The sequence below is a fragment of the Fonsecaea erecta genome, assembly GCF_001651985.1.
Source record: "Fonsecaea erecta strain CBS 125763 chromosome Unknown Scaff1, whole genome shotgun sequence".
Classification (NCBI taxonomy): Eukaryota; Fungi; Ascomycota; class Eurotiomycetes; order Chaetothyriales; family Herpotrichiellaceae; genus Fonsecaea; species Fonsecaea erecta.
This window is the reverse complement of record NW_017387244.1, coordinates 1,963,410-1,988,892: the sequence shown is the minus strand read 5'-3', so window position 1 is coordinate 1,988,892 and position 25,483 is coordinate 1,963,410. Positions and strand designations below refer to the sequence as shown.

Genomic DNA, 25,483 nt, shown 5'->3' with positions numbered 1-25,483 from the left:
TGAGAGGAGCTGCAATCAACCTCGTGCTGCCCTTCGTCAACGGCTTGATGCTGGGCTTTGGTGAACTTCTAGCTCACGAGTTTGCTTTCCGGTTAGGTTGGAGTTCAACCAATGTGAGCCCGAGCCCACGCCCATGATTTCGCTGTGTTTGTCCAGACGTTAACCCTTGTTCCTCGCAGGTATGGCCACGCCATCGATCATCTCACCCTATCGGACCCGGTGTCGAAATGAGAGACGACCCGACCCAGAGGAGAAGAAGAAACAGCTCCTTGGACCCCGACGTGAGAGATGCTGCGTCATTGGAATAAAAAGCATCACATTTCCCCGTCTTCGCTTCTATCAAGACTACATATTGAAAGACATGAAAAACTTTTCCGACCAAAACATAACGGACAGTGGCCATCGACGATTTGAGCCGCAATGTACATATTCCCTCCCCCGAAAAACGCCCAGCTTCCAGATTCGGCACAAAATTGGACAAGACAAGAGAAGGTGGAAACGTCGAGGCAAGTCCAGTGCTATGGACTCGTACAATACCGGCAAGCGCCATCAAGTCGTGTCGCTGGCACTCAATCTGAGCCTGTCTGAGCATTCTCTCCCTTGATTCCTCCCATCGGGCTATTGTTTCATCGCTTTGTAGCATCACTGTTGCATCGCGTCGCTTGTCATATCTCTTATGTGATTTGTTGCTGCATCTGAGGAGCCCATCTACGCACCGCTCTCCAGCTCAGAGCTCCAACATCGCCTGCACCGTCTTGCGCCCACTTGCCCGATCCCCAGAAACCCGCCACTCGATACCTCACCTCGGCCTTTGACCCTCCGTCATGCCAGTCATACCTTTCCATCAGATAGAGAGTGTGCCGACAATCGCCCTCGTACCTAGGGAGGCCGGAGAACGCAATTACTGGGTTTTCTTCGTTGTCTTCGGTAGCATCGTCGGTTTCGCCCTGCTTTCGGCATTGGCGGGGTTAATGTCTGCGAGATATTGCAGCAAGCACGGCGATCGAAAAATCATCAAGAAGATAGCAGCTGAGATCGAAGACACGCAGCATGCCCAGGTTGCGTCGGCCTCTGCATCGTCTCGATCCAGCCTCACTTTGGTGGAGGATCCTATCGTCGAGAGGAGACGAGCGGCTATGGTGCCTCTCGACGCTCCTGTTGGTCTGGAGGAAACAGTTTATGGAGACAAGAAAAGGTCCAGAAGAAGCAGAGGCCGGAAGAGCTCGACTGCTACGCTTCCAATCACGTTGGCCACGCTGAGGAAGTGGGCCAAACGGTCTACTCTCAGTGGTGACCACAATCCATGGCAACAATCCAATCTTACCAGCCCGATGTCCGGTCTCAGTTCAGCAGATTCTATTCCTACCCCTCCGATTCCTCTGCACTGCAAGACCAGGTGCGAAATCGGCACCAGCATGAATTACGATGAACCTGAACGGTTGATCGAAGATATTCGATCCAAGACCAAAGAGAGTATGATGACGTGACTGGAGCCCACAAGACTAAGATGCAACACCATGGAAGATGCTGAGTTAGTCCCTAAGGCGGCGGCGAACACGCGTAACGTTGGAAAATGGCAATAAGATATGCTGGGGCAGGTCTGATCGAGCATCAGTGCGTCGGGAATAGTCTTACACGGGCATTTGGGCAGGTGAAACAGCGGAGGTGGTGGCAAGCCTGCCGATATGTGGATAGCAACCAGACCAACAAAGACCCATTCTTAAAATACCACAGTCAGCCAAGTTTTGCTATAGGTCGCTCGTCATGTACAGCGTGTGATCCTCGTCAAGGAACTGCTTCTTGGACGGATCCGAAACCAGGGCGACACCTACAAGCAAGGAACCCGGGGCATATGGTCTCCGGAAGCGAATGTTCTGCTCCCCCGGACGTTTTTGACTTCTTCCCGTAAAATGCCCTTTGATCGGAGAGAAATGCTGTTGTGATTCGCCGAAATACTATGCCCACGGGGAATATGCTTCCCCCTGCTTGGACCTCGGGATCTGCTGGAACAGGACACAGGCATTTGTCAGAAGATAGAAGGAGTATTTGTTGATTCTAATCAGCCACCACGTACTCAGTCCAGACAGACAGACTGATGGAGTCGTTGTCTGAACTCCACGACCCCGAACCGATCATCACGGGCAACTCAGAGTGCCGCCCCTCGTAGCTTGTAGGTATGCAATGCGGGACATCGTTATCGTGTGCTTTTGGTTTCCCCCCACACTGCCCCGTTTCTCTCCATGGTTTGCTTTTCCAAAGGATTTACCGAGGCTGAGAGGTCATGGGCTCGCGGCTCGCAGCTCGACATATGGAGTATTACCTCGTGGTGGTGGGTGGCTAGTAAGTCAAGCCCAGCCCGGGGGAGCCCTGGTCTACCGGATGAGGAGGTAGGTACGGAGTAGATGCGTCCCCCTTTCCTCCAGAACACCGACTTCCACCGGGTTCATTTGCCTCTGATGTACGCTGACGGACATGGGATGTGGGTGTCAATGTGCGGTGGACAGTGGTACACACGAGTTACGAGTATTAATCAGTTTCGAAGTTTGATATGTATGTATGTATGTGGAGGACCATCCCTCAGTAACAAATCCTGTATGGACGAGTATTGCCGTTGTGCCGTGCCCAGTCTCCTCCGTCTACAATTCCCCATCGGATCGATAAATAATATCCAATGCTAATATTATTATATGCCGAGTACATACCCCCGATTCCACTCAGTCGACGTTTGCTTCAGGACATAACACTTGGCACATACATACACATACACACACACATACATATATACCTACTACATACACCATCCACATCCTCTTGGACCCGGCTTCACCCTGCACCACTTGGATAATCCATTTCAATCGGTGCCGACGACCTGAGCCAGCCAGCCATTGTTATTTCCGGAGTTAAAACTCCTCTCCCCCGTTCGCGATCGCCATTCCCGCCGCATTTAAAAAAGCTGTTCCAAACGATCGGATTGCTGCGACCCCGCGAAAAGGACAATTACGACCGTGGTGATAGAAGCAACCTTATTTTTCTTTCCCTCATAAATATCATTTTATACATACATCTCTCTGCTTGTATATATATCTCACGGTGAAAGACCAGCTCGCTCGCTCGCTAGCTATCTTGTCTTGTCCTGTCTGGTTTTCTCTGTCTCTCTATTGGGGGATCAAATCAATTCATAATTTTCCTGAGCCCTCCTTCTTTTTTTTTGGATCTCTACGGCCACGAGGCGGCGGACCACCAAACAAAAAAGAAAAGAAGGAAAGAGCAAGCCGGAGGACAGTGGGAGCGAGAAAGAGAAAGAGAGAGCCAGAGGAGGGAGCATCTTGAAGGAATCAGGACAGAAGTATCCGGCAGCTGAGCGAACCGACCGACCGATCGACCGACCAACCATGGCCCGGCCGCAGCATCCCATCCCCCGGAAACTGTGGGAGCATCCGGATCCCCAGAGCACCGACATGTGGAAGTTCAAGGTGAGCTTGGAGAGGGCCGCGGGGCGGAAGTTCGAGGTATGTGATAATAACGATGAAACTTGTTGCGTGGCGTGGCGACATGTGCTTTGTTTTCGTTCTCTTCTGTGGGTTACCCCCTGTGCGGGTATCCAGGATCTATGCATGGGACAGTGGCATATGGCCTCGTCTTTCTGGATGGGTCCGGAGATGGGAATTCGCTGGGAGCAGTGTCCCTCATTGAGTGTGCTTGATCTAGTTTCTCCGAGCGAAGAGCACAGAGAGAGAGAGACACACATGCATAGGGGAGCAGCAATGTCTAATCTGATTTGAACGTGGATGAAATTGAACTGGCTAACTCGCTTTTCCTCCTCTCCTCGCAGAACTACGACGCCCTGTACAAGTACTCCGTCACCCACCGATCCGCCTTCTGGCGCCACGTCTTCGACTACTTCCCGATCGTCTACTCCGGCACCGTGCCCGACCCGGTCGTCGACGAATCTGCCCGCATGGACTCCATCCCGCGCTGGTTCACTGGCGTGCGCATGAATTTTGCCCAGAACATTCTCTTCTCGGGCGATCAGTACGGACGGCCGGTTATCGACGCCGCCAAGGCCGACGACAAGATCGCTTGCACCGAGGTACGGGAAGGCTGCTTCTTGGAGCCCATCCGGCACGTCACCTGGAAGGAGCTGAGGCAGAGGGTCGGCCGGCTCAGTCAGGCGATGAGGGCGCACGGGGTGAAGAAGGGAGACCGGGTTGCCCTGGTGGCGAGTACCTGTCTGGACACGCTGACGGTCTTTCTCGCAACGACCACGCTCGGGGCGCTCTTCAGCAGCAGCTCGACGGATATGGGCGTCAAGGGCATCCTGGATCGCCTCACCCAGATCAAGCCTCGGTATCTGTTCATGGACGACTGGGCCGTGTATAATGGCAAGAAGATCGATCTACGACCCAAGATGAAGGACATCATGGCCGGGATGCAAGGCGTGGACGAGTTCCAGGGCCTCATTTCGCAAGCACGCTTCCAGCACTCGCCGGCCGACATTTCGGGTGTGCCGAGAGCCCGGACGTGGGCAGATTTCATCGCCGCCGCAAAGTCGGACAAGCTGGAGTTTGAGGACACGGACTTCGCAGACCCTTTTCTGGTAGTGTATTCCTCGGGGACGACCGGGCAACCCAAATGCATTGTGCATGCCATTGGAGGGGTCATTATCTCGGGCCACAAAGAGTACAGGCTGCACAGGTGCATCAATGCCAACTCCAAACAACTGCAATACACGACGACGGGATGGATTATGTACTTGGCCAGCGTGCAGGCGTTGACCACCGGGTGCCAAATGATCATGTACGACGGGAGTCCCTTTGTCCCCAACCTGACAAATCTGCTCAAGCTGGTGGCACAAGAGAAAATCACCCATCTGGGCATCAGTCCGAGGTACCTGCAGACATTGCAGACCAACGGTGTCATACCCAAGAAAGTCGGGGATCTGAGCAACCTCAAGGTGATCACCAGCACGGGGATGGTCTTGTCGGATCAATTGTTCGAATGGGTCTATGACGAAGGGTTTCCGCCCTCGGTACAGTTGGACAACATCTCAGGGGGAACTGACCTTGCGGCGTGCTTTGGAACAGGCAATCCCATCTTGCCACTGTATGTTGGCGGTTGTCAGTGTCTTTCTCTGGGTGTGCCGGTCAAGGTGTTCGATCAAACCGTCGAGGGCCGTCAGGGCATCGAAGTCGAGGATGGAGTGCCCGGCGAGCTGGTCGCGTATCAAGCGTTCCCCACGATGCCCATCACCTTTTTGGGGGAGAATGGTCCGCAACGCTACTACGACAGCTATTTTGCACGATTCGACAACGTGTGGACACATGGCGATTTCATCATGATCCATCCGGACACGAAACAAGTCATGTTCCTGGGCCGGGCTGATGGCGTGTTGAACCCCAGTGGCGTCCGGTTTGGTTCCGCCGAGATCTACAGCATCATCGAAGCCAAGTTTGCGGACCAGATTAGCGACAGCATCTGCATTGGGCAGAGAAGACCGCAAGATGAAGACGAGAGGGTGATCTTGTTCTTGTTGATGAAACCTGGGCACGCGTTCACGCCACAGCTGGTGAGAGAAGTCAAGGAGGCCATCCGCAAGGCCACCAGTCCCAGGCATGTTCCTAAATTTGTTTTTGAGACCAAGGAAATTCCGGTACGTCCCCTGCATCTCGCACACATCCGTGATGAGTGGCTGACATGTTGAATCCTCTAGACGACGGTCAACTTGAAAAAGGTCGAACTGCCTGTGAAACAGATCGTCTCGGGCAAGGTCATCAAACCTTCTGGCACGTTACTGAACCCCGAGAGCCTGAACTATTACTATCAGTTTGCCAAGGACGAGAATCTGGTTGACGTGACCGAGCCTAGGGCCAAACTGTAGTGTGGTTGCAGCGTTCAGGCAGGAAATGGCAAACGAGGTAGACCTATAGATGTAAATTGGGCAATGTGCTTGCAACTGCGGACTCAGCCGACCATGGCCAGTGGTGACGTGCCTGCATATCAGCTCTCGGTTGAGCCGGGCTTGTGCCCATGATGAGGGAGGAGTATCAGCAGTCTTCGTCTCAGAGATTGTTTGAAGCCGAGTCAATTAAATCTGAAAGCCAGAAAAGGACACGGCGGTTATATCATCTCGCGTTCAAGATGAAGTGATACATCTGCGCCCCGACGTTCAGGTGTCAGCCATGTCTTCATCAGAGACATGGGAGTGGCGAGGCTGGTCGTGCACATGGCCGACGAGAGTGTATCAGCGACGAGGGCTGCAACGACGCCTTGATTGCCTTCACCACACGGCCTCCTTGCTGGGGTTGATTGGAGATGGTGTTGCGAGTTTACAGGTGGAAGTGAAACCACCGAGGTCATGGTCCGGGCTGCCAAGACGGTCGCTGATCCAGGACCAATGGGAGGCGCGTTGTTACGTGGTACTCGGTATGGAACATACGATGTACCGTACCTCATAGACTGACTGGTACTGTACACACTGAGAGTCAATCAACTCTTCATTTGAGGGTTAACATTAACGCAGTTCATTAAAGGGTGTGAACAGACGAGGAGTCATCTTTCCTCTACCGAGTACTCGGTACACAGTGATTAAGAAGTCGGATGCCTTCGGGTGCAACGTCTATTCACTCCGGAAATTGCTGGCCCTCTTCACTGACCTCCCTGTCGCCCGCCCGGCGCGTCTCTTCTCTCACAGACTCCACTTGACGCGTCCCCGATCAACATCATCCCATAACCCTCACACATCGTGCCTCTTCCTTCCCACTTCCCACTTCCCACTTCCCTGTCTCTGGACAGTCTGCACTTCACTATCCGCCCTCGTCGCCCCCCCAGCAACCCAATCGCTGCCTGAGGACGCGTCGCGACCGTCTTCATCTGCTCACCGACCTGCAGTAGCTCCCCAGTCTAACCTTGCCCACTCCTATTATCTCTTCCCTCCTCGCCCAGGATCTCGCGTCCGAACACAGACCCCGCGTCCAGAACGGCTCCCTTGACTGCGCCAGCTTGGCCATAGCGCCTGGTAAGCTCCCTCCAACTGCCATATACCCTCTGCTTCTGCTCTTCTGCTGCCCAACGTTTTCTTCTTCCCACAGCTCTCTGGGTGAATTCTTATGCATGTTATATCTCCACCAAGACTAAGGCAACGGACAACTCACAGTCATCACCCAAGCACCACCAGAGACTTACCACGCATTGGCATTGGGCATTGACTCTGAGGAGCCAAAGCACCAAATACAATCCTCCAAACTGTTGCTTCGACCCCCAACAACTCCTTCAAAATGGCTACTCTCGCTCCAATCACCACGCCCGCTCGTCAGCCGTTTGGCATCTTGAATGAATCCAAGCTCAGAAGCTTGCAAAGTGTTAAGAATCGACAAAATGGTAAGCCCTCCCCTCCTTTCTCTCCTCGAATATCTGCCACTCCCCATGTCTCTTCAATGGAGACCTGATAGACTGATCTTTCCTGCCAGCTATCACACCAAACTCTGCTCCGACCTCACTGAAGCGACGAGCTCCCTCTCCCGAGGTCGAAGGAGGCTCAGACAGCGAGAACGTCGACCCAAATGTTCTGGACTCGTTGCACAAACGCAAGCGATCGGCCTTGGACGAGGATGTATCCCTTGCAAAGACACATCGCATCTCCTTCAATGTAACCACTCTCCCACCGACCAAACCTCGTCTTAGTACCACTGTTGTCTCTACTCCACGCCTCGATACCTTTGTAAAGCCCTCTACCACACCTGCCTCAGCACCTGCAGCAGGGCGCTCGCCGACGCGTCAACGCTCAGGTCTTCTTCAGTCACGGAAACGGTTCAACCCCCCTCCCTTTGCTAGTGCTACCCAATCTCCATCTCTGTCCCTATCCGCCGCTTTGAAGGGAACCAAGAAATCTCGTGTGCATTCCCGCAGGGCCCACAAGAGCACCACCATCGAGACCAGCAAGCCCAAGTCATGGTTCTTCGACATTTATGAGGAGACCGAGGAGGCCCAAGATTACCGCATGAACGAGTGGACTATGACACAGAGCGCGACGGGACTGGATATCAGTGACGATGAGAGCAAGAGTCTGCACAAGAAGTCGTCGTCTGCCGATCGAGGCAAGGAGAACATCGATCCCAACGAGGTAACTGCACCAGTGACCAGGTCCATGGCAGCTGCGGCCACCCAGAAGGCCAAGGAGAAAGAAGTCAGGATGAACGACAATGACGAAGCAGCAAGAAGCCCGCTTGCCGACCTCAATCCTGCCGAATTCTACGCCGAGGGCCTAGATGCCACCAGTGTGGTTCTCGTACAGGATGATGACGAGGAGGCCGAAACCGACGTGGAAGGCGACGAGACCAAGCCGGGTCATGACTTTGCCTTCCAACCCTCAACCACCACAACCACCACGAGCAGCGCTTCACTGTCGTCCACGGCAAAGATCATCGAAAACCTCAACGCACCCAGCCTCGCTGAGATACTTAGTTCCGCCACCCCGAATCCACTACTCGCGGGAGAGACACTCCTGGGAAAGGCCCGAGCCCCTGGCTACCCACTCGCCGACGCGGATGGTGACGTCGAGATCGAGATCTGGGAGAGCGAGAGTGCAAAGGATGAGAACGAGAAAGCCGACCTGCAGCAGCTCGAGAATGCTGTTGTTGTCGACCCGGGCAGTCCGTGCTCTTCTGTCGGCGATCAGAATGTGTTCGCCCTGCAGGAGCTGTGACCCTTGCCGCGGAGCTTTCGCATTTCTCTCTGCCCTGGCCAGTATGTGGCGGATTACTATCCAACGATTGATTGACTGATGGGCTCGTCATCCATCTAGCTCCATCACATGTCCCGAGATACACAAACCCTCGAAGAGAGGTTCCTAGCTTGAGGTTACAAACAACGTCGTGCCCGTCAGCTCTCGAATGGGACGTCGAGCTCCCATCCCAGAGTGTATGCCGTCACTGGCCTAGCCAAGCCGAGCCTAGCCACCTGGGTTTTCAGGAGGAGCTGGCTGCCATTCATCCTTCCTGCCTTACGACAGGCTCGCAACGACCACATTCTCACGGCGCGTGCGCTTGCATTGATGTCCTCCGCGTGTGGAGCTTGATCAGTATTAGCTGTCGTCTCACCCTCTCCCTCACTGTCTCATACTCTCCCGCACGGGTCACCAACATGACATGACCTTGAGGGAGCTGATGATGATCTCCTCCTTGGATCACAGTTGGTCCTATTTGCAGATGAAGACCAGGGCCCCGATGTCATCTTCAACTTTGTGCAGAGCCGATAGATGGATAGATAGATGGATTGACTGACTGCCTGCCTTTGGCATGTGTTTAATGTGCGGATTATGTCTCTTTGGTCTGTTTCCCGTCGTGTGCGCAGATTACACAAAACTGTTGTACTATCTGCATGGGCGTTTAATGCGCGGCGTAGATGACATGGGAATGGGAATACATGATTGCATTGAATGAGCCTGTGTACCTAGCTATGCAGACGAGTTGTCCTGGCGGAGCCGCGTCAGTCTCCTAACTGTGAGCTGGACCATGCAAGCCAGTAGAGATTTTTTGAGTGGGTGGATCTGCATCGAGTCCTTTTCCATAGTGAAAGCACCTCACGCTGTGTTTTAGACAACAAAATGACCATCATAGACGCCCAACGAGCATATGATTAGATCCACTCCCCTTTGTTCACACCCATGCATTAAACTGAAAGTTCTGATTCGTTTCTGTCATGTAACCCATGCTGATGATCAATGTCTTCAGCTTGGACTTGGTATAAAAAAGGGTGCACTGGTTCGAATTCCGAGGGTGATGGACGCGGTCAATCAAGCTTGGCCTGAGTCTCGAAATCGCAGTCAGTCAGACTCCAAGTCGTCATCACTGAGATAGCCTTACGCACGCCCACTCGACATGACGGATCTGACTCGTCTCATTGCCACGTCTGCCCTGCATCGTCCATGATACACGGACAGTCTGTTGCTATGGTTGCCGTTGTCGGCTCCCTGAGCTGTCCATGTCACTGCCTGCCATGGTATCATACCCATCATAATCTGCATCGTCACCACCCTTGTTATCCTCATTATTTGGATCCGAGCTCGTCGAATTTCCTGCGTCTGGCTTGACCGTGGGTGACGATGATACCGGCTCGGTGGGATCTGTGACACACTCCACGCCCGTTGGTTCTCTGGCGACGCCATTAAACATGGTATTTTCTGCTTTCTCCTGCTGGTCGGATATTGCGTTGTCCTTTGATGAGGGCGAGCTCGCCGTCTTTTCCCCTTCGCTGGACTTCATGCTCCCTTTATCAGCCTCAGTGCTCTTCTCTTGTCCCTTTGTTACCTTTGGCTCGGCCTTTTTCTGCAGCTGCTCATTCCTCCATTGAACAACGTCCACGACTGCCTGTGCGGGAGACTTCTTCCTGACCAGGAGAAAGCCCTGGATCTCCGCAGGCGAGAAGGTCCGCTCGGGAAGGGAATTTGCGAATCGCTCCGCGAGGTCCAAGACTGAGTTGTCGTCGGCCGACGTCTCCCCCGATAAAAGTCGTGATCTGCCCATGTCTTTCTGGTGGCCGAGCTTGTCGGTCTGATTATTGCGACCGATATCGCCGTCCTTGGTTGTGTTTGCATTGGGCCAATTGGTCTCCGCCTCATTCGGCAATATGTGGCAGATCTTTGTCGGCTGTCTTCCCATCTCGATCGAGTCAACACAGTACATACGCAGAAAGAGATCTTTGATTTGCTGCCTGGTTGCTAGGTCAAATTTGATGCTCAGATCTATTCGGCCGGGCCGGGTCAGGGCCTCATCCAATCTTTCCGGGTGGTTTGTCGTCATGATGAGGACTCGGCCTTCCTGGCTCGCAACTCCGTCTATGGCATTCAGGAGGCCCGAGAACGTGAGCGTGTTCTTGAGTGTTGATTCTTTCCCGAAGAGACTGGGCTGGTCTTTTGCCTTGCCCGCGGCTTGGGTGGAGTCCTCTTTGTTGTCTTTTTCCTCACCGCACTCCTTCCGGCTCTGTTGATCCTTACCAGATGGTGCCTGTTGTGTCGTTTCTCGCTTTTCTAGGTCCTTCAACTTTGGCGACCTGCCCAGACCAGCGCTGTCTATGTCCTCAAGTAACAGAATACATCGCTTTGGGAGACTGTTGAAGAGCAGGATCAGATCCTCTTCAGTCAGGGTAGCCTCGGAGAGCGCGAGACAATATATGTCAAGCCCAAAAACCCCGGCAAGAGCAAATGACAACGAGGTCTTCCCGGTTCCTGGTGGACCATGAAAGAGGTAACCTCGACGATATGGAATTCCGCGATTGCTATACCATCGTGCTGTTTGGGGGTGCAGAAAGTCGTTGAAATCTTTGAGAATGGCCGCCTTCTGATCGTTGTCCAGCACAACCGTGGCCATCGATCTGCTAGGTCTGTTGGCGATAGTTGTCCAAGCTTGTCCACGACCAGCCCTCTGAGACTTGGGGATAGGACGTTTGATTGTGGTTGTGGTTGTTCGACGGACCAGATGGTATTCTCGAGCTTCCTGAATCATGCTCTTGATGGGGTTGGGAGACAACCAGATAACTGTGATTTCAAGACGTTCTCTTTCGTACACGGCACCAGTGAAGCCGCTAGCTACACGATCGTGACATCGATACAATCTGAACAATCGACCATTGTGGAAGAACCAGCCTGACGAGGTATGGGGTCGGAACGTAGGTGGTGCGCGGGCAGACCAGTTGTTGAAATTGAAAATGGCATCCTCAGGGATCCCTTCTCGAAAATGCAGCTGCAGACTATCTTCCTGTTCATAATCTTCCATGTCATCTTGGAATTGTCCGGCAGTGTGAGCTCGGAGTGAGCGAATATCTTGTAAATACTTTTGGGCGCTGGCCCAATTGAGCACATGACTGTAGATGGGGTCATATTCGTCCACGATCACCGACGAGCTCAGTGCTCTTACAGCGTTGTAGTATGCCGGTATTAGACCGAAGCGGAATGCGGCCCATACAGTCCCCAGGATGGCACTCCACGAGGCGAACAAAGAGACATCGAGGCCAAAGCCAAGCAGGAACGAAGCGAGGTGGGAAGAGCCGGGAACCAACGTATCGAGAATAGTAAGAGGAAGATGGATAGGGCTCGAAGAGATGTTAGGGGCTGACTGGTTAGGAAGCGCCATATGGAGTTGGGCGAGATGGCGCAAGGAAGACATTTCGGAGAGAATGGAAGAATGAAGAAGGAAGAGATCTGTAAGTGTAACAGAAACGTTTAAATAGTCATGGCTTGGCAGAATGCCAGGCAAGCACAAAGCTGCGGGGTTATAAGGCCTTCGAGGTTAGGCAGGCGCGTGTGGACTTGAGGCTGACAGTCGCTCTTACCTTGACATCAGGTGGAGTGGTTCGCATTTCTTAGGATGGATGCCTGGATGGGAGCCTGCAACAAACCTAACATATGTGAGTGACAATACAGAACGGGCACGGCATGCGACAGAATTTGCCGGTTCGTCTAGCTCGTAAGATCCATAGACCTCGCGTAGGCATAGGCAGCCTTGCACGGAGGGAAACTTCTGGTAGCCGCACTCAACTCTGCTTGTCCCCGGTCAGACACTAACAGGCGGATGGATACTTGGATTTTGCCTCCGTCATGGTCAACATGGGAATAGTCCAGAAGCACAATGGTCACCCGTGTAGCATGGGACCGTTTGCTCCATGCCCAGAGAACAGCTAAGTGAGATGTGTCTAGAGAAAGAGCACCAGGGTGTCGCAGTTGTGTAGCCACAGGAGCAAACAATCGCGTAAGGCTGAAGATCTACCAAGTATTGCTGAAAATAGAGCAGGTTTGCCGAACGGGTGGGCACGTGCCGTAGATGGAACGTCCACGGCTAAGTTTCCTGCATGGCAAGCAGACCACGTGCTGCTGGAGCTCCGGAACCGCGCTTCCTAGCCGCTACCAAACGATAAACTTGTAGGGCGCCACCTGTGCGTCATCTGAAACCTCGGCTTATCGAACCTCGTGGCCTGGTGTGGTGGGCTGGCAATCGTGATCCGTCCCGTCCTACCCACCCACCCTCCCTGTATTTTGTCGTGGTAAGGTGGTAGCATCAAGTTTGGCGAGATGGCTGCTGTGGAGTGCTGTGGCTCTGGCATGATCTTCACCCTCCCTAATTATATGGAAATGAGGTACTAATTATATAGGGATCCTCCCCAGTATATAAACAAGTTCGCTGACCCAACCCCGAGCGAAACAACGTCGGGAAAGTTTTGCCTGTCTCGCTGCAATCCGACAATGGTTTGGTTCTGTGTACCATCAAGCTCGTTGGGTATATCATAGCGCCGAATGCAATGATCGCCAAATGAGTGTTACTGATGTCCACGGCTGCACAGATTCCCCAGCCTTATCCATACCCACCCCCATGCTTCATTATCTCGTATTTTTCGTCATATTGTGAGCGGCCGTCTCAGTTTCATGTCCTCCGCGTCGTTGACCCCTGCCTAATCCAGTTGCTGGAATTCTCCGTCAGTATCAATTCTGTCGTCCCACCCCATGATCTCAAAGTATTTGCGTCTGGGGAGCCCGTAGGTGACATCGTGATCCAAGGTAATGCGACTTTGCAGGGGCTGCGCAAAATAATATGCGCCATTGAATTCTGAGGCCTTTTTGGATACCTCCAGAAGAGCCCTCAACCTCTGGTCAACCATCTCCTGCTGTTGAGAAGCACTGTGCCAATAATCCTTCAAACTTTCCAGAACCGGGAATACGCTCCCCATCCAAGCCATGATATCGCTCTGATAGCCCATCAGACTCGATACTAACCCGGCCGAGGTGACGACATCCAATGCGGCTGTTATGGCGAAGCCGCTGAAAGGGCTCGACATCGCGAATCCAAACGAGGAGTCGTGCTTGCTACCGCCGTGCTCGCTACCGCCGTGCTCACGTAGTCTCTGCACTAATTTCAGGATGGCACTGGCGTGCTCGTGTACTCGCGCTGCACACACGCCAATCCGGAGCTGATCCATCTCCAGATAAGGAATGTACCGGTTGAGGATGAGGGCGGTGTAATGATAAAGAATGTGGAAGCCGCCGTCTCTATCTCGTCCGTCTCGGCCTTCTCGACCTTGGCGGTTATGTCTCCTCATGAGGTGGTCCCACGCCTTGAGCCGACTTTGAATGTCCTTACGGAACACGTCTGCCGTCAACCGATCCTTCGCCGGAGACTGCGATTTACCTCTGCTGGCGGTGCTCATCACCTCACTGAAGATACCCGCGATCTCCACCAGGTAGCCAAAAGAGCCGACATCGGATGATTCGTGTGGGGTCGAAGGTTGACTATCCTCGTTGTTCTTGGATAATTCGAGAACGAACGGGGCCAGAGGAACATGCCCGGCCTCATAGGCGGCCTCAGCACATGGTAAGCGCACGTGGCAATCAGAGCGATTGACAGTCGTGACAGAAGCAGACCAACAACAACTAAAGCTGTCCATCAGGTAGGCTGCCCAGAAGGTCCGGCGTCGGCATTCCACCAACATCTGGCGAGAAAAACCGAAGTCCAATGCATACCGATCTTCCATCGTTGAGACTCCCTCCTCAGTGTGGTATCTCAACCCAAAGGCGGTCCGCACAGCGGAACCACAATGATCACTTGCCCGGTTGTATTGGCCTTGGGAAAATGCGAAGAGAGCCAGGATTAATTTGGTCTGAATCAGCTGTAGGCTGAACATGTCGCCATTCTTGATCATGGCCCTGTTGACAATCTCGAGAAACACGTCTTGATGGTGCTTCGAAAACGGTCGTGAGGGTGCAAATACCGTTCCCATTGCCAGAATGGCATACAGCAACATCTTATCAGCCAGTGACTTGGTGTGGCAGTTGCAAATCCAGTGTCGGAAAAGATCTTTGGGGAGAATATGATACGTCACGCCGTCGACGTGCTGAAAGTACGTATCCACGTAGTCGAGGGTCAAGCTACGGCTCAGATCGTAGGGGTCCACGTCCCAAGAGAAGTTGGAGATGATGGATGGCGAGGCGACCGACGCGGCAACCGATTCTGTACCTGAACTCGCGGACATTTGGCCTTGTGATGTAGGGCGAGGAGATGGCGAAACACGAGGCCTCTTTGCTGGGGGTCGGTTTTCTGACCGACCCTCGTGGTTTGCCTGGTTATCTGAGGCGGCATAAGGCATGTTTTCTACCGGCATTGAGGCCTTCGCATGGGTTGCGGGTGAAGACGCTCTTTAGAGGTCATATCCATGGAAGCGGCCGACCCCCTTCGAGGGTGATGATGGTCTTGCCTCTGGCTGAAGTTCGTGAATTTGGGAGTTGAAGATATCGACATCGGATAAGCCGAATTCCGCATAGTAGCACGCGGCCTGTACAGAAGTCAGCGGGGGATAATTATCAAGAAGACGGGACTGCTCACGCCGACCCAAACGTGCAATCACGGTTGATATTTTTACACATTGTGCATATGGGAAATTTGAAGTCACACCTCATCTTCTTCTCTCGGCAACCGTCGCACGCCTGCCCGCTGCGCATTTTTAGTTTGCTTGATTTAGACAAGTTCCACGTGGAGTGGTGGCCATCACTATCCGGGTTCTTGGAACAAATGGTATCGTCCTCATTGGTGGGGTAGCTCTCTGACTCGTCGACGGAGTCTGATTCCACGGCCGCCTGACCAGGGGCATGATCGACGGGAGGGTGTGCTGCACGAGGACCAGGTGCAGCTGGTTGACTTTCTGAACGACCGGTGGCTGAGTAGGACCAAGAGGGACGACTCAGGGCATCAGACTGGGCATGCCAAGATTGGGGCATGGCGGAGGTGGATGGATGCTCTTCCGAAGGTGTGAAGGTATTCCTCCTCACCTCTGCCCGACGGGGCTGGTCAAAGTGCATGGAATTGTTGGCTGCGGCCAGGAATGATCGGAAGGATGGTAAACTTGGCTGTTGTGAAAGGGAGTCTCCCGTCGGCGGTTGAGCCATTGAGCCCGGCAGTCGGCCTGATGAACGCACTGGGGTTTGACGACGTGGTGTGTTTGGTTCAGTGTCGTGCCACTCTTGCACTCGGGATTCCAGAGGTAGCACAACGCCCGTTGCCATTTGCCCACTTTTGGGTTACTAGGAGCAATCTCGTCGGCCAGTGAAGGCCCTGGTGTCTGAGGACGCAGGTCTCTCGGACTTGGTTGACGATGATCCGTCTAACAGCAAAACTTGCGAGTCTGGCTTGGGCTATGACGAGACAATGCTGGAATCAGTGTCGATGAGAGCAATCTTTGTCGGTCCCAGGCCTCGAGGGTACTGCCAGAAAGTGGTCCTAGCAGGCTGGACGTTTGCGAGAAGTACTGTTGTCCTTCAGAGCTTGGCACCAATGAGTTCTCAAGACGTGCCTCATGGCAAGCAGGCCACGGGAACGGTCGCCGCGAGTTACACAGCAGTCGGTAGGTTAAAATGAAGGGATGGGGGGATGGTTTGGTGCAGATATTGTGCCACCCCAGGGTGCTGCCCCTGTGTTATACGCTGCAGATGATTGCTCGACCTGGTGGCCCAACGGATTTACGGAACGACTGTACGCTGGTGAAGAGATATGGAAGCTCTGCGTGCGTTACAGCAAAGTGCGAGCTGAAAGAAGACCGAGACCGGAACGAAAGAAACTCGTTGATTGAGGTATTCGAAACAGTCTTGTATACAAGACGGAGCTGGACCGTTGCGTGTGGATGTGTAACTTGGAGGTCTTTAGCACGTTCAAGAACTTTTTTCCTCTCTTAGAGCAGAGATGGAAGGAAAGGAAGTGGAGAAAAAAGCCTGGAGAGCACACAGATGCAAAGTCAGCGAGAAACTCTGTCGCGTGCGGTGTAAGCGTGGAAGAGGGGTTGGTTATCTACCTAAGCAGATACCAGGTAGCGCTGCTCGGGCCTAAAGAACAGGGTTCAGATCAGATGAGATTTACGGGAGACGAAAAAGTAAAAAGCTATGCTGGGTCATCAATCGCTCTTGGGAGATGTGTGCTGATTTGTGGTTTTCTGCGGAGGGCGGACAGCTCGAGGTGAACGGCTGGGTGGGTAGACCTAGGCCTCTGGGATCGGATAGTTTGGGAATCAATGGGGGATGGCGCCCTCGTGGTCCGTTCGCATCTGTGTAGCCTGGAGGCAACAAACCAGCGTAACGCATGCCATCTGACCCTTGCCGATCGCTTGCAGGGATAATGAGCGCTAAATTGTGACGGGATTGAAGGTGGACTGTGGATGGGCCGGGGGGAGGCAGGCAATCCTTGAGGGTGGAGGAGAGGGAACGGGGACCGGGGGGGGAAGGTTGAGAAGCAGGAAGCAAAAGGGAGGGATGATCAGGGTTTGGTGCGGGTTTGAGAGTGGAGATTTCCACAGCTCAGGAGGCGGTTGGAAGGGAGAAAGAGAGTTTAAAGTTTCAAGAAAGAGGGTGAGATGGGAAATGGGTGGAGTGGCCAGAGTCGATCAAGGCTAGCAACTGGCGAGTTGTCTGTCTGTGCACGCACGGTCCATGCCATGGTCCACGGGAGAGGAGAGGCATGCAAGCAAGGAAGGGTGGGCGGGCTGGCGAGAGCTGTGCAAATAGACAAATGGGCCAGCAAGGAGGGGGAAGCCGGAACACGAAGTAACCCAGTTGATGATTAGGGTCGAAGATTGTTGGCGCGCCACTGGCACTCGTCGCAGCGGGAATTGGGAAGGGTCACTGCGATTATTTGTGGAGGAGTCTTTTCTCTGCTCAGCAGGTGGCCGGCTTGATAGAATGCAGAGGAGACAGTATTATAGTAAAGAGAAAGAGATGAAGCCCGGTGGCAGCAAATGTCAGGAATAATGGGGATGACCGGGGTATGGCTCGGGTGAGATGCGGACAGGTGCGAAGGAAGGAAGCCTGCAGTCATTGCTGGGCTTGTCTCTGCAAACCTCCAAAGGGCGCATGTCAGGTTCATTGCTCCCCTACCTCGTACAGTGGCAGCAGTGTTGTTGGGCAAGCTTGAGGAACAGCCACAGAGCCCAGAGGCCGCAGGTGGGATGAGATGATAGGCCCGGGGATCAACAATGACCTTGGATTCACTTTTGACCTCAGATTTTAGATGGGGGCCTTCGCAGTGCCTGCATCACTGCATCCAATGTCCATCCTTGACCACCACCCATCCCAAGTGAAGAAAATGACGCCTCAATATGACTCAGTCACTTCATGACACGCTTGACACCACCTTGTACCTTTGACACTTTGACCCTCTCTCGACACACACTCCCCTTCCCAATCCGAAGCACACCGCTTGCCAGAAGGCACGTCGCAGGAAGGAAAGGCAAAAGGGCCGCTGTGATGCCGCCAACCAGCCCAAGGGAGTTCCGAACACTTGACGCAGACACGATGCAGCACGCCGCAAATCGGATCGGTTGCACAGCCTGCGAGGAGGGATACGAATCAACCATCCTCCTCTCCTAACTAACCGCATTATGGAATCGATTGGCGAAGCAATCCGAAACCAGCTCACCAGCACAGCAAATGTGCCAGCCAGGACGCCATGACTATCCATACCTCCCAATGGCTGAGTCGACCCTTCAGCCTACCGCCCTCACTCTAGATGCATGAAATTCGCCTGCTATTAATACGAGCAAACTGGTGACTGACTCTAGCGTTCTAGATTTCCCTGAGACATGACCACATTACGGGCACATTTCAGTCATCTGATTCCTTTCTTGCGATGCCCTCCCAACAGCACCTCCCTCCCTCCATCATTGCCACAGTATGGCATCCCCGACTCGGCTGGGTCTACGAGCCATCCGGTCGACCCTCACCCTTCCCCCAGCCTGTGGCGCTCACTAGGCATGCTGCTCGCTGGAGCCATTGGGTCCTGTCCATCCAACCAACATCCAGCCTGTCCAGACACAATTAATTACCCCTTTCACAGCCATTTCCCCTAAACACATCTCCCTCCCTTACAGAACGGGGGACAGACCAGCAGCAATAGCCGCACAGAGCGTTCCATGCAGCGGGAATCTAATTTTACCGGACCTACGAGCCCTGCCTGAAAGCTAAGTATTGAGAGGGGAAAAGAATATGGGTACAGTGTATTACTTGATCCTCCCCGAACTATGTACCCCGTACTATTTATTACTCTACGATCGCTTATCTGGCACACTCAATGTTTGGAATCTTACCAACGCTTTCCACTACGCGGCTAATAGTCGGAACCCAATTCCGTGAATCACATACATGGCGAGTAAAATCCAGGACTTCTTTTGAACACTGAGATTGCAAAGGTATTGGGATAGAGGTTCTCGTTCACTGCCATGGTCACGAGACACACAAGAGCTTCAGACGCACGGCAGGATGGGGCGTGCCCATTCGTTCCCATTTCAGAACTTGGCAGCATCCTGTGGGTTGCATTGATGAGCATGATGAGCTGAGAGGATCATGAAAGCCCCACGGCGACAGGAGAATTGATATGGTGATTGACACTTCCAGTCCGATTGCACGACACTATGTGGCCTTAGAAGCTCGTGCATACACCTGTCAGTCTGCATTCCTGCACCCTCGAAGTCCAATAGTCTGGACCAACCACCCGGCCTTGGCGCTTGCCTGTCTCTCCCCTCTGCTGCAGAAGACAACACCATTGCTGGCAATGGATAAACGGCCAATTTTTTCTGGTGCGGAGCTTGCCGCCAATATCTTGCCCGTCCATGGCGGTCTGTTCGAGGGGACAATACTAGCCCCAACAATGCTAGGTATCAGAAACGGCACAAATTGGAGGCTATTCGTCGTGTCGTCCTTGCGGTACGCCATGCCAAAGCGGGGGTGCCGGCGCCTTGCCCCGACGCTTGAGGGGCTGGACTGGAACCGACGACGTAATGAGTTCAGCTAGGGGTTTTTGTTAGTGGCATTTTGTGTCTGGCGAACACGAGCCCAACGCCCACTGCACCCAGCTCTCCCCGCTGTGGCTCGAATTTCGAGCCTTGTGGTTCACTCCACCGCGGCTTATGACAAACGTGACTGAATGGATTCAGCTCGTGCAACAATGGAATGGCCCTGACGCCCAATCATCGAAAGCCATTAAGCGAGCTTCCCAGCTAGGGCGCGGCTGGAATGTCTTGAGCATTGATTGTTCATCCGCCTTTGGCCTCATTCCAGGTGCTGCTGTTTGTTCCGTTTTCCCGATTTGACAGACACCCTGCATGCTCCTTGAATTGCTGTCAGGAGCACCTTGACCACTGGCGGGACGGGCCAGACAGCGTCTGTGGCAAATGTGACATGTCAGGTCTACTCGAACACTCTAGCGAGCACATGCTCGGCACAGCTCAACGACCCTCACATGATGTTGTCCTTACGTGCTGGTTTCTGATATGAATTTCTAGGGCGAGAACGGTTGATGGGAGGGTCCTGTTAAGACTGAAGGGCCGGAACGAATAACCGGACAACAGGTGATTGGGCGCCGGCTAGGCGATTGATTCTTCCCGTATTTTGCAAGCTGCTGTACCGAGGACTTTGTGCTGCTCAAGCTTGACTCTGATAAGAACCCAGCTGAGCGATGAAAAATGCGCGTTTTACTAACAGCCCACTTTCAAGGCGGGTATATGGTTAGCATGATGCATGTGTAAGTCTCCCGGCCAAAGTCGCTCCCTTGTGCGAGACCATCTCCAGCTCGGGCGGCAGCTCATGCAGCGAGCCGACCAGCGATCTGTGTGCAATAAAGTGGTGCATGAGCAAAGGAGGACCAAATGTAACCTGGGATTATCTTGTATCGGACCGGGCATGGTGCCGTGTTGGTGCGGAGAGCAAAGGCTTCCCCGACCTCTCAGCTTGATGTGGATGCCCCAGGCGTCCGGGCTCATTAGGCTTTGCTAGCGGCTTGTACGGCGCACTGGCAGGCGCATTGAATCGGCTTGTCTCCTGAAATGATACGGCTTGTTGTCTCATGATCCCCATGGCCTCTGGGGGGCATCCCACGCTAAAACTTACCCTCTGCCGGAGATGCTCGGCGCTGATGAATCCAAGCCGCAAAAGAGGACGTTGCTGCGTCCCGCCATGCAAAGGGCAGGAGTTTGAAGTCCCCCTTTTGGCCTCTTGGATATGCTGCATTGAGAAACGCAGTCTTCCGAATCGGTTGTGTGGAATCCAACCTGGGAGCGGAGACTCCATTTACCAGCAGCCACTTTCTGTATTAGCCCGTCAACAGGGGCAAACGAGTTCGGCCCACGTCCACATCATACAAGCAAGGACAATGTGAATGACAATGTCCCATTTTCCATGCTGCTCGTGCTTAGTGCTACCCTTGTCCTTAACCAGAGAAGTATTGGTTCGGGATAAGAAGGGGCCAGCAAGGGCCGTCCCAACCCCGGATCGCCAGTCCCGGTCCGCCAACATTCATGGGCCATTGGGTGGCCAAAGCTCACCCGGGATTCTACCTGTTTGGTCTTAACTGGAGCAGGCTAAGGGCCTAGGAAAGGCCCCCCAAACTCAACGCGCCCTGGTGCTGCATGGCGACTCTCAACCAACTTGGCCATCAAGTATTATCAAACACTCGTCGACTTATGCAAGGCCCATTTGCGTTCCATAAGTACATTTTCGCCCAAAATAAAGTGTTGCCTCGTGGGATGTTGGCTCGACTTCCCCTATCCGCGCAGGGACTCTTGCTGCAGAAGGTTGGGATCGTTGCTGGGCGCGAAGATCTAGGGGTCCCTGTGCCGAATTCTGCCCCAGTCTTTACCGTTCCAACCACCTAGTCACGGTGATCAAAGTCATCCAGCGACCGACTACTGTACTACTAGTTTTTGATCCGCTACCTCCAGGTAAGGCTCCCTCAAACCCTGGCTCTCCTTTCTCTGCTGAAAGGATCAATTGGCTTTCTGAAGTAATTACGAGTAGGGATCGTCTGTGGGAAAAGCACTCCAGGTGCCTAAGCGAACAGCACAGGCCCTTCCATGCTGCTTGACAACGACCAACGAGCGCAAGGGTTCAGCCTTCAAGAACTGAGTTCAAATTCGACCAGGCTGACGGAGCGTTGAAGAGTTTGATCACGCGCAAAAATGGCTGCAAGCGGTCTGTTTTGGAGGGCAAGTCAGGCTCTTTTCGGATATTCAAGCCGCCGTAAAGGGAAGCTCGGAAAGGCAATGAGCTGCACCAAAATGGTGGCAGCCGGCGGACGTTGGTTTTGCGGAGGTGCTCCAGAATGGACCCTCCCCTGAGACAACTAAGACAAAACGTTTGAAGGCTAAACTGGCGGAATTTACGGTGGCAATCCAATTGGGGTGTCCCTTGCACTCGCAGACATCTCTAGAGTCGACTCTGACATGTGTCCCTTGCCAGAAGAACTATTTCCCTGGGTCATTGGCAGACGGCAACGTATCTGAGCCATTTTTCATGCGCTAGTACCGCAACGCCAATGCCAGCCGTGCACGGTCACCCGCCAAAAAGGTCGACTGGCGCAGGGGACGGCGCATCAGACTGCAATGGCAATGCAAAGGCCGGCGGTTGGATGATCACCCTGCCGTCAGACTGATTAGGCATCCTGCCAACAAGTGCCGGCAGGGAGGCAACATGGACGGTCAATCACCTGAAGGCGAAGCCAAAAAGCTCCAGGTGCAGGAGGTTCGCGTCTCTCTAGCGGGTCTCGGGGGCATTTGATAGTCGAGGGGACGGCTCGCTCAATTCAGGTAGAGCTCCGCAACTGTTTTGGGTGGGCAAAGCATCATGTCCACCCCCTTACTGCATACAGTTATAGACAGTTAACTAGGTCATGTAGGTAAAGCTCGAGGTCTGCTGCAAATTTTATTCGCCCCTGCGAATATGACCTGTCACATTCGGATACAGCTACTCCGACGTCTCGCCTGGAAGGCTAAACCGGACATACCTGGAGACCCCTCTCATCTCCAGCATGCAACAGACGGCATATTCCTCATCCTGATATCACGCATGGCCAAATGGACAATCTGGTGCGTGTCTCGCCCGTCGACACAAGTTCTAGGCCTTCAAGGGGAATGGGGTTGAAAATTTGTGCGGGTGACGTCATGACTGGCAATTTGACAGTAGTGTCGCAGCGTACTGAGTGGTCAGGAAGATGTTTGAACTTCGTAGAGAGAACAGCATGCACTTAATCCGACATGGTGAAGTTGCCTTGGTCAAGCACCAGAAGCCTTACGTCTCGAGGTACCGGCTTCCTTGTTGGCCAGTCTTCCACGTAAAGAGATATCCCAACGACAGGATTGCTACAGATGCCAACCGTGGGTGAGGGCAGCTGAACGCCTGTAACACATTTTTACACCCGCAGACCTCTTGTGGAAAGCATTCACCTACACCTCATCTCGAGACGTGGACGCCGCAACTCTTACTGCATGCTGGGCTTTGGTTTTGGACACTTCGTGCGAACGTCTCTCGGCTTTGACCTGTCCTGGTGGAACTGACAGTGCTTCTAGCCACAGCGTCGGCTACGACACTGTCAAAATATGTTCTCAGCATCACCCTTTCACCCGTACCTCAGCGAGCCCCCCTCCGAGGTCAATACTGCTGCTTTACAGGAGGGTTTTGCGGATTGACTTCTTGGAAACACGCCCTCTTCCTAATTTTTACCTGCTTCAAGGGGAGTGAATCGAACACACGACACAGGACAGGAATGGAAAACGATCGAGTTGCAGCCAAGCTGTTGATATTCTGAGAACCGAATGGACATTTGGGAGGACCTGACAGCGATGTTGCTCCCTCAGTTCCCAAGTCTTGGACGCTGTTTGTTGGAAAACCACGGTAATTTTGATTGGAACCACCAATATATCCTCAAACCTGGTTGCCGGCGCCCGTTGATGGGAGACCATGTCGCTCCAGGTAAGCAAGCTTTGCGGAAAGACTTGCTGACCAAATCCACCAACCGCACCAATCTCCCACTAACTCTTAGGCAATGCGCATTTTGTCCCGCATGCTCTTCCTTTCCTACTGCTTATTGGAAATTCCCTTTCTTATTCTTTCATTGGGGTTTGAACCCATTACATTTCGAGGCCATTCTCATGCAGAGCTCTTAGAGCTTCCGATCACAAAAGTCAGTTTTAGTGGCACATCGTGGTGTTTACGCCGCTTGAGTTATTATGATGCCGATAGGGTTGGCGCTTCTGGGCACACAATGAGGTTCTGTTGGGGTTCTTTGTGTTGGCTCCTAGCCTAGAACCCTTGCAGTGATCTACAATCAATGCATGAATAGGGAATATTGTCCGATCGCTTTCTTTGTCTGATCCCATTTTTGCCTATGCCAAGTACATCCTTGCACTTCTCCTAGCCATACGCAACTATTACGTGGACCGCGCCCTTAATTACACATGTGCATTGTTTATCGATGGGTTAATGGTCCCGAACATGCCTTTCCCCACCAGAGTTGACCCAAATCCGGCATGGAAAGCAGGAAAATTGTGACATGTTTGCTTGGATCCGCAAAGACATAAACAGTCTCCGGAGCCTTTCTCTCCAATCTCTCCTTACTGTTGGTCCCGGAAAACTTTTCCCAGCCCGGGCCCTCTGGGACCCGCTGAATCGTCCGTCAGGCCCCATTATTGCTTTACCACATAGCTGGGGGATGTTTGTCAAAATGGTAAACCTTATTCCAGACACAGATCTACTTGTGTGGCCCGTGTCACAAATGTCAGCTCGTTGATCTATTGGACAAATCCAGTTGGTTCCAATTCGCGATATCACGCGGATCGTCGGAAAACCTGGATTTCAAGGTCGATCCTCACACTACGACTCAAGGCACCTGGACCACGGCACATCTGCGTGACAAAGTGGATCTTCTTCTCCAGTAAGATCATGCGTGCTATCCAGATATCCACCAGAGGAGTACATGTTTAACAAAAGTACGGACTGAAACCCTGCGGACAACGCAAACATAGTGGCATAGCCTGACGCCTTACTCTGGCCCGTGTGGCCCCATCGCTCAAGCAAACAGGAGCCTGGCGTGGAACCGGCATTCTAGAGAATGATGATCCATCACTTGGAAGATTCCGCCTTGTGACTCCTGATCGCTGCAGATCTAGTTGTTGCATCCGACGGGGGGCGTTCCGTCGGGGATGGGAGAACTATTATGAGAGGCTGGGTGCGTTGTCTGGAAAGCATCACCCTCATATGGAACAGATGGAACAAAGTGGTCACACGGAAGGAGACAGTGTGAGACAGTGTGCTGTACCCGGAGATGTGAGATTGGAAAACGACGCAAGCCTCTGGCATGAGGGAGCTTAGCGGGACGTCATTCTGGGTCTGCTTCACGGCCGTGTAAGTTGCTCGAGCAATTAATTGTGCAAATGACGGTTTGAGGGAGATAGGAGGAGTTGCTTCAGGTCGATTTACTGCAATCGGGTCTGTCGTCCCCCTGAGGGCATTAAACTCCGCGCACCCTACGGCTACATTAGAAGAGCCATGCCGCCAGGCCACAGGTTTACGGTGTCTTCTATGGTTTGCGTGTTGGGCAACAGGATGGTAAGTCATTTGAGAGGGAATTTCGTGTTTCTGATTCTTTCACTATCATATTTGCTTGAGCGAGGGAAGCACCATCCGAAGGAGATTGGC

General features: G+C 53.2%; 6 protein-coding genes across 6 annotated transcripts; 3 read left to right on the top strand and 3 right to left on the bottom strand.

The window, feature by feature from the left end:
• Positions 1-824: 824 nt before the first annotated feature.
• On the top strand, positions 825-1,487 carry AYL99_00691 (hypothetical protein; the record flags this gene model as incomplete). Its single annotated transcript, XM_018832207.1, has 1 exon — positions 825-1,487. The coding sequence occupies one exon, from the start codon at positions 825-827 to the stop codon at positions 1,485-1,487; it is 663 nt and encodes a 220-aa protein (XP_018698086.1).
• A 1,905-nt stretch (positions 1,488-3,392) lies between these two features.
• Positions 3,393-5,878, top strand: AYL99_00690 (acetoacetate-CoA ligase; the record flags this gene model as incomplete). Its single annotated transcript, XM_018832206.1, has 3 exons — positions 3,393-3,509; positions 3,833-5,650; positions 5,711-5,878. 3 exons carry the CDS (start codon positions 3,393-3,395, stop codon positions 5,876-5,878), a joined length of 2,103 nt encoding a protein of 700 aa, XP_018698085.1.
• Positions 5,879-7,274: 1,396 nt separating this feature from the next.
• Positions 7,275-8,701, top strand: AYL99_00689 (hypothetical protein; the record flags this gene model as incomplete). The annotated part of the gene is made up of 2 exons (XM_018832205.1): positions 7,275-7,377; positions 7,467-8,701. The coding sequence occupies 2 exons, from the start codon at positions 7,275-7,277 to the stop codon at positions 8,699-8,701; spliced, it is 1,338 nt and encodes a 445-aa protein (XP_018698084.1).
• Positions 8,702-9,944: 1,243 nt separating this feature from the next.
• AYL99_00688 (hypothetical protein) lies at positions 9,945-12,158 on the bottom strand (the record flags this gene model as incomplete). The annotated part of the gene is made up of 1 exon (XM_018832204.1): positions 9,945-12,158. One exon carries the CDS (start codon positions 12,156-12,158, stop codon positions 9,945-9,947), a length of 2,214 nt encoding a protein of 737 aa, XP_018698083.1.
• Positions 12,159-13,437: 1,279 nt separating this feature from the next.
• On the bottom strand, positions 13,438-15,126 carry AYL99_00687 (hypothetical protein; the record flags this gene model as incomplete). Its single annotated transcript, XM_018832203.1, has 1 exon — positions 13,438-15,126. The coding sequence occupies one exon, from the start codon at positions 15,124-15,126 to the stop codon at positions 13,438-13,440; it is 1,689 nt and encodes a 562-aa protein (XP_018698082.1).
• A 51-nt stretch (positions 15,127-15,177) lies between these two features.
• AYL99_00686 (hypothetical protein) lies at positions 15,178-15,922 on the bottom strand (the record flags this gene model as incomplete). Its single annotated transcript, XM_018832202.1, has 2 exons — positions 15,178-15,312; positions 15,806-15,922. The coding sequence occupies 2 exons, from the start codon at positions 15,920-15,922 to the stop codon at positions 15,178-15,180; spliced, it is 252 nt and encodes an 83-aa protein (XP_018698081.1).
• Positions 15,923-25,483: the final 9,561 nt, after the last annotated feature.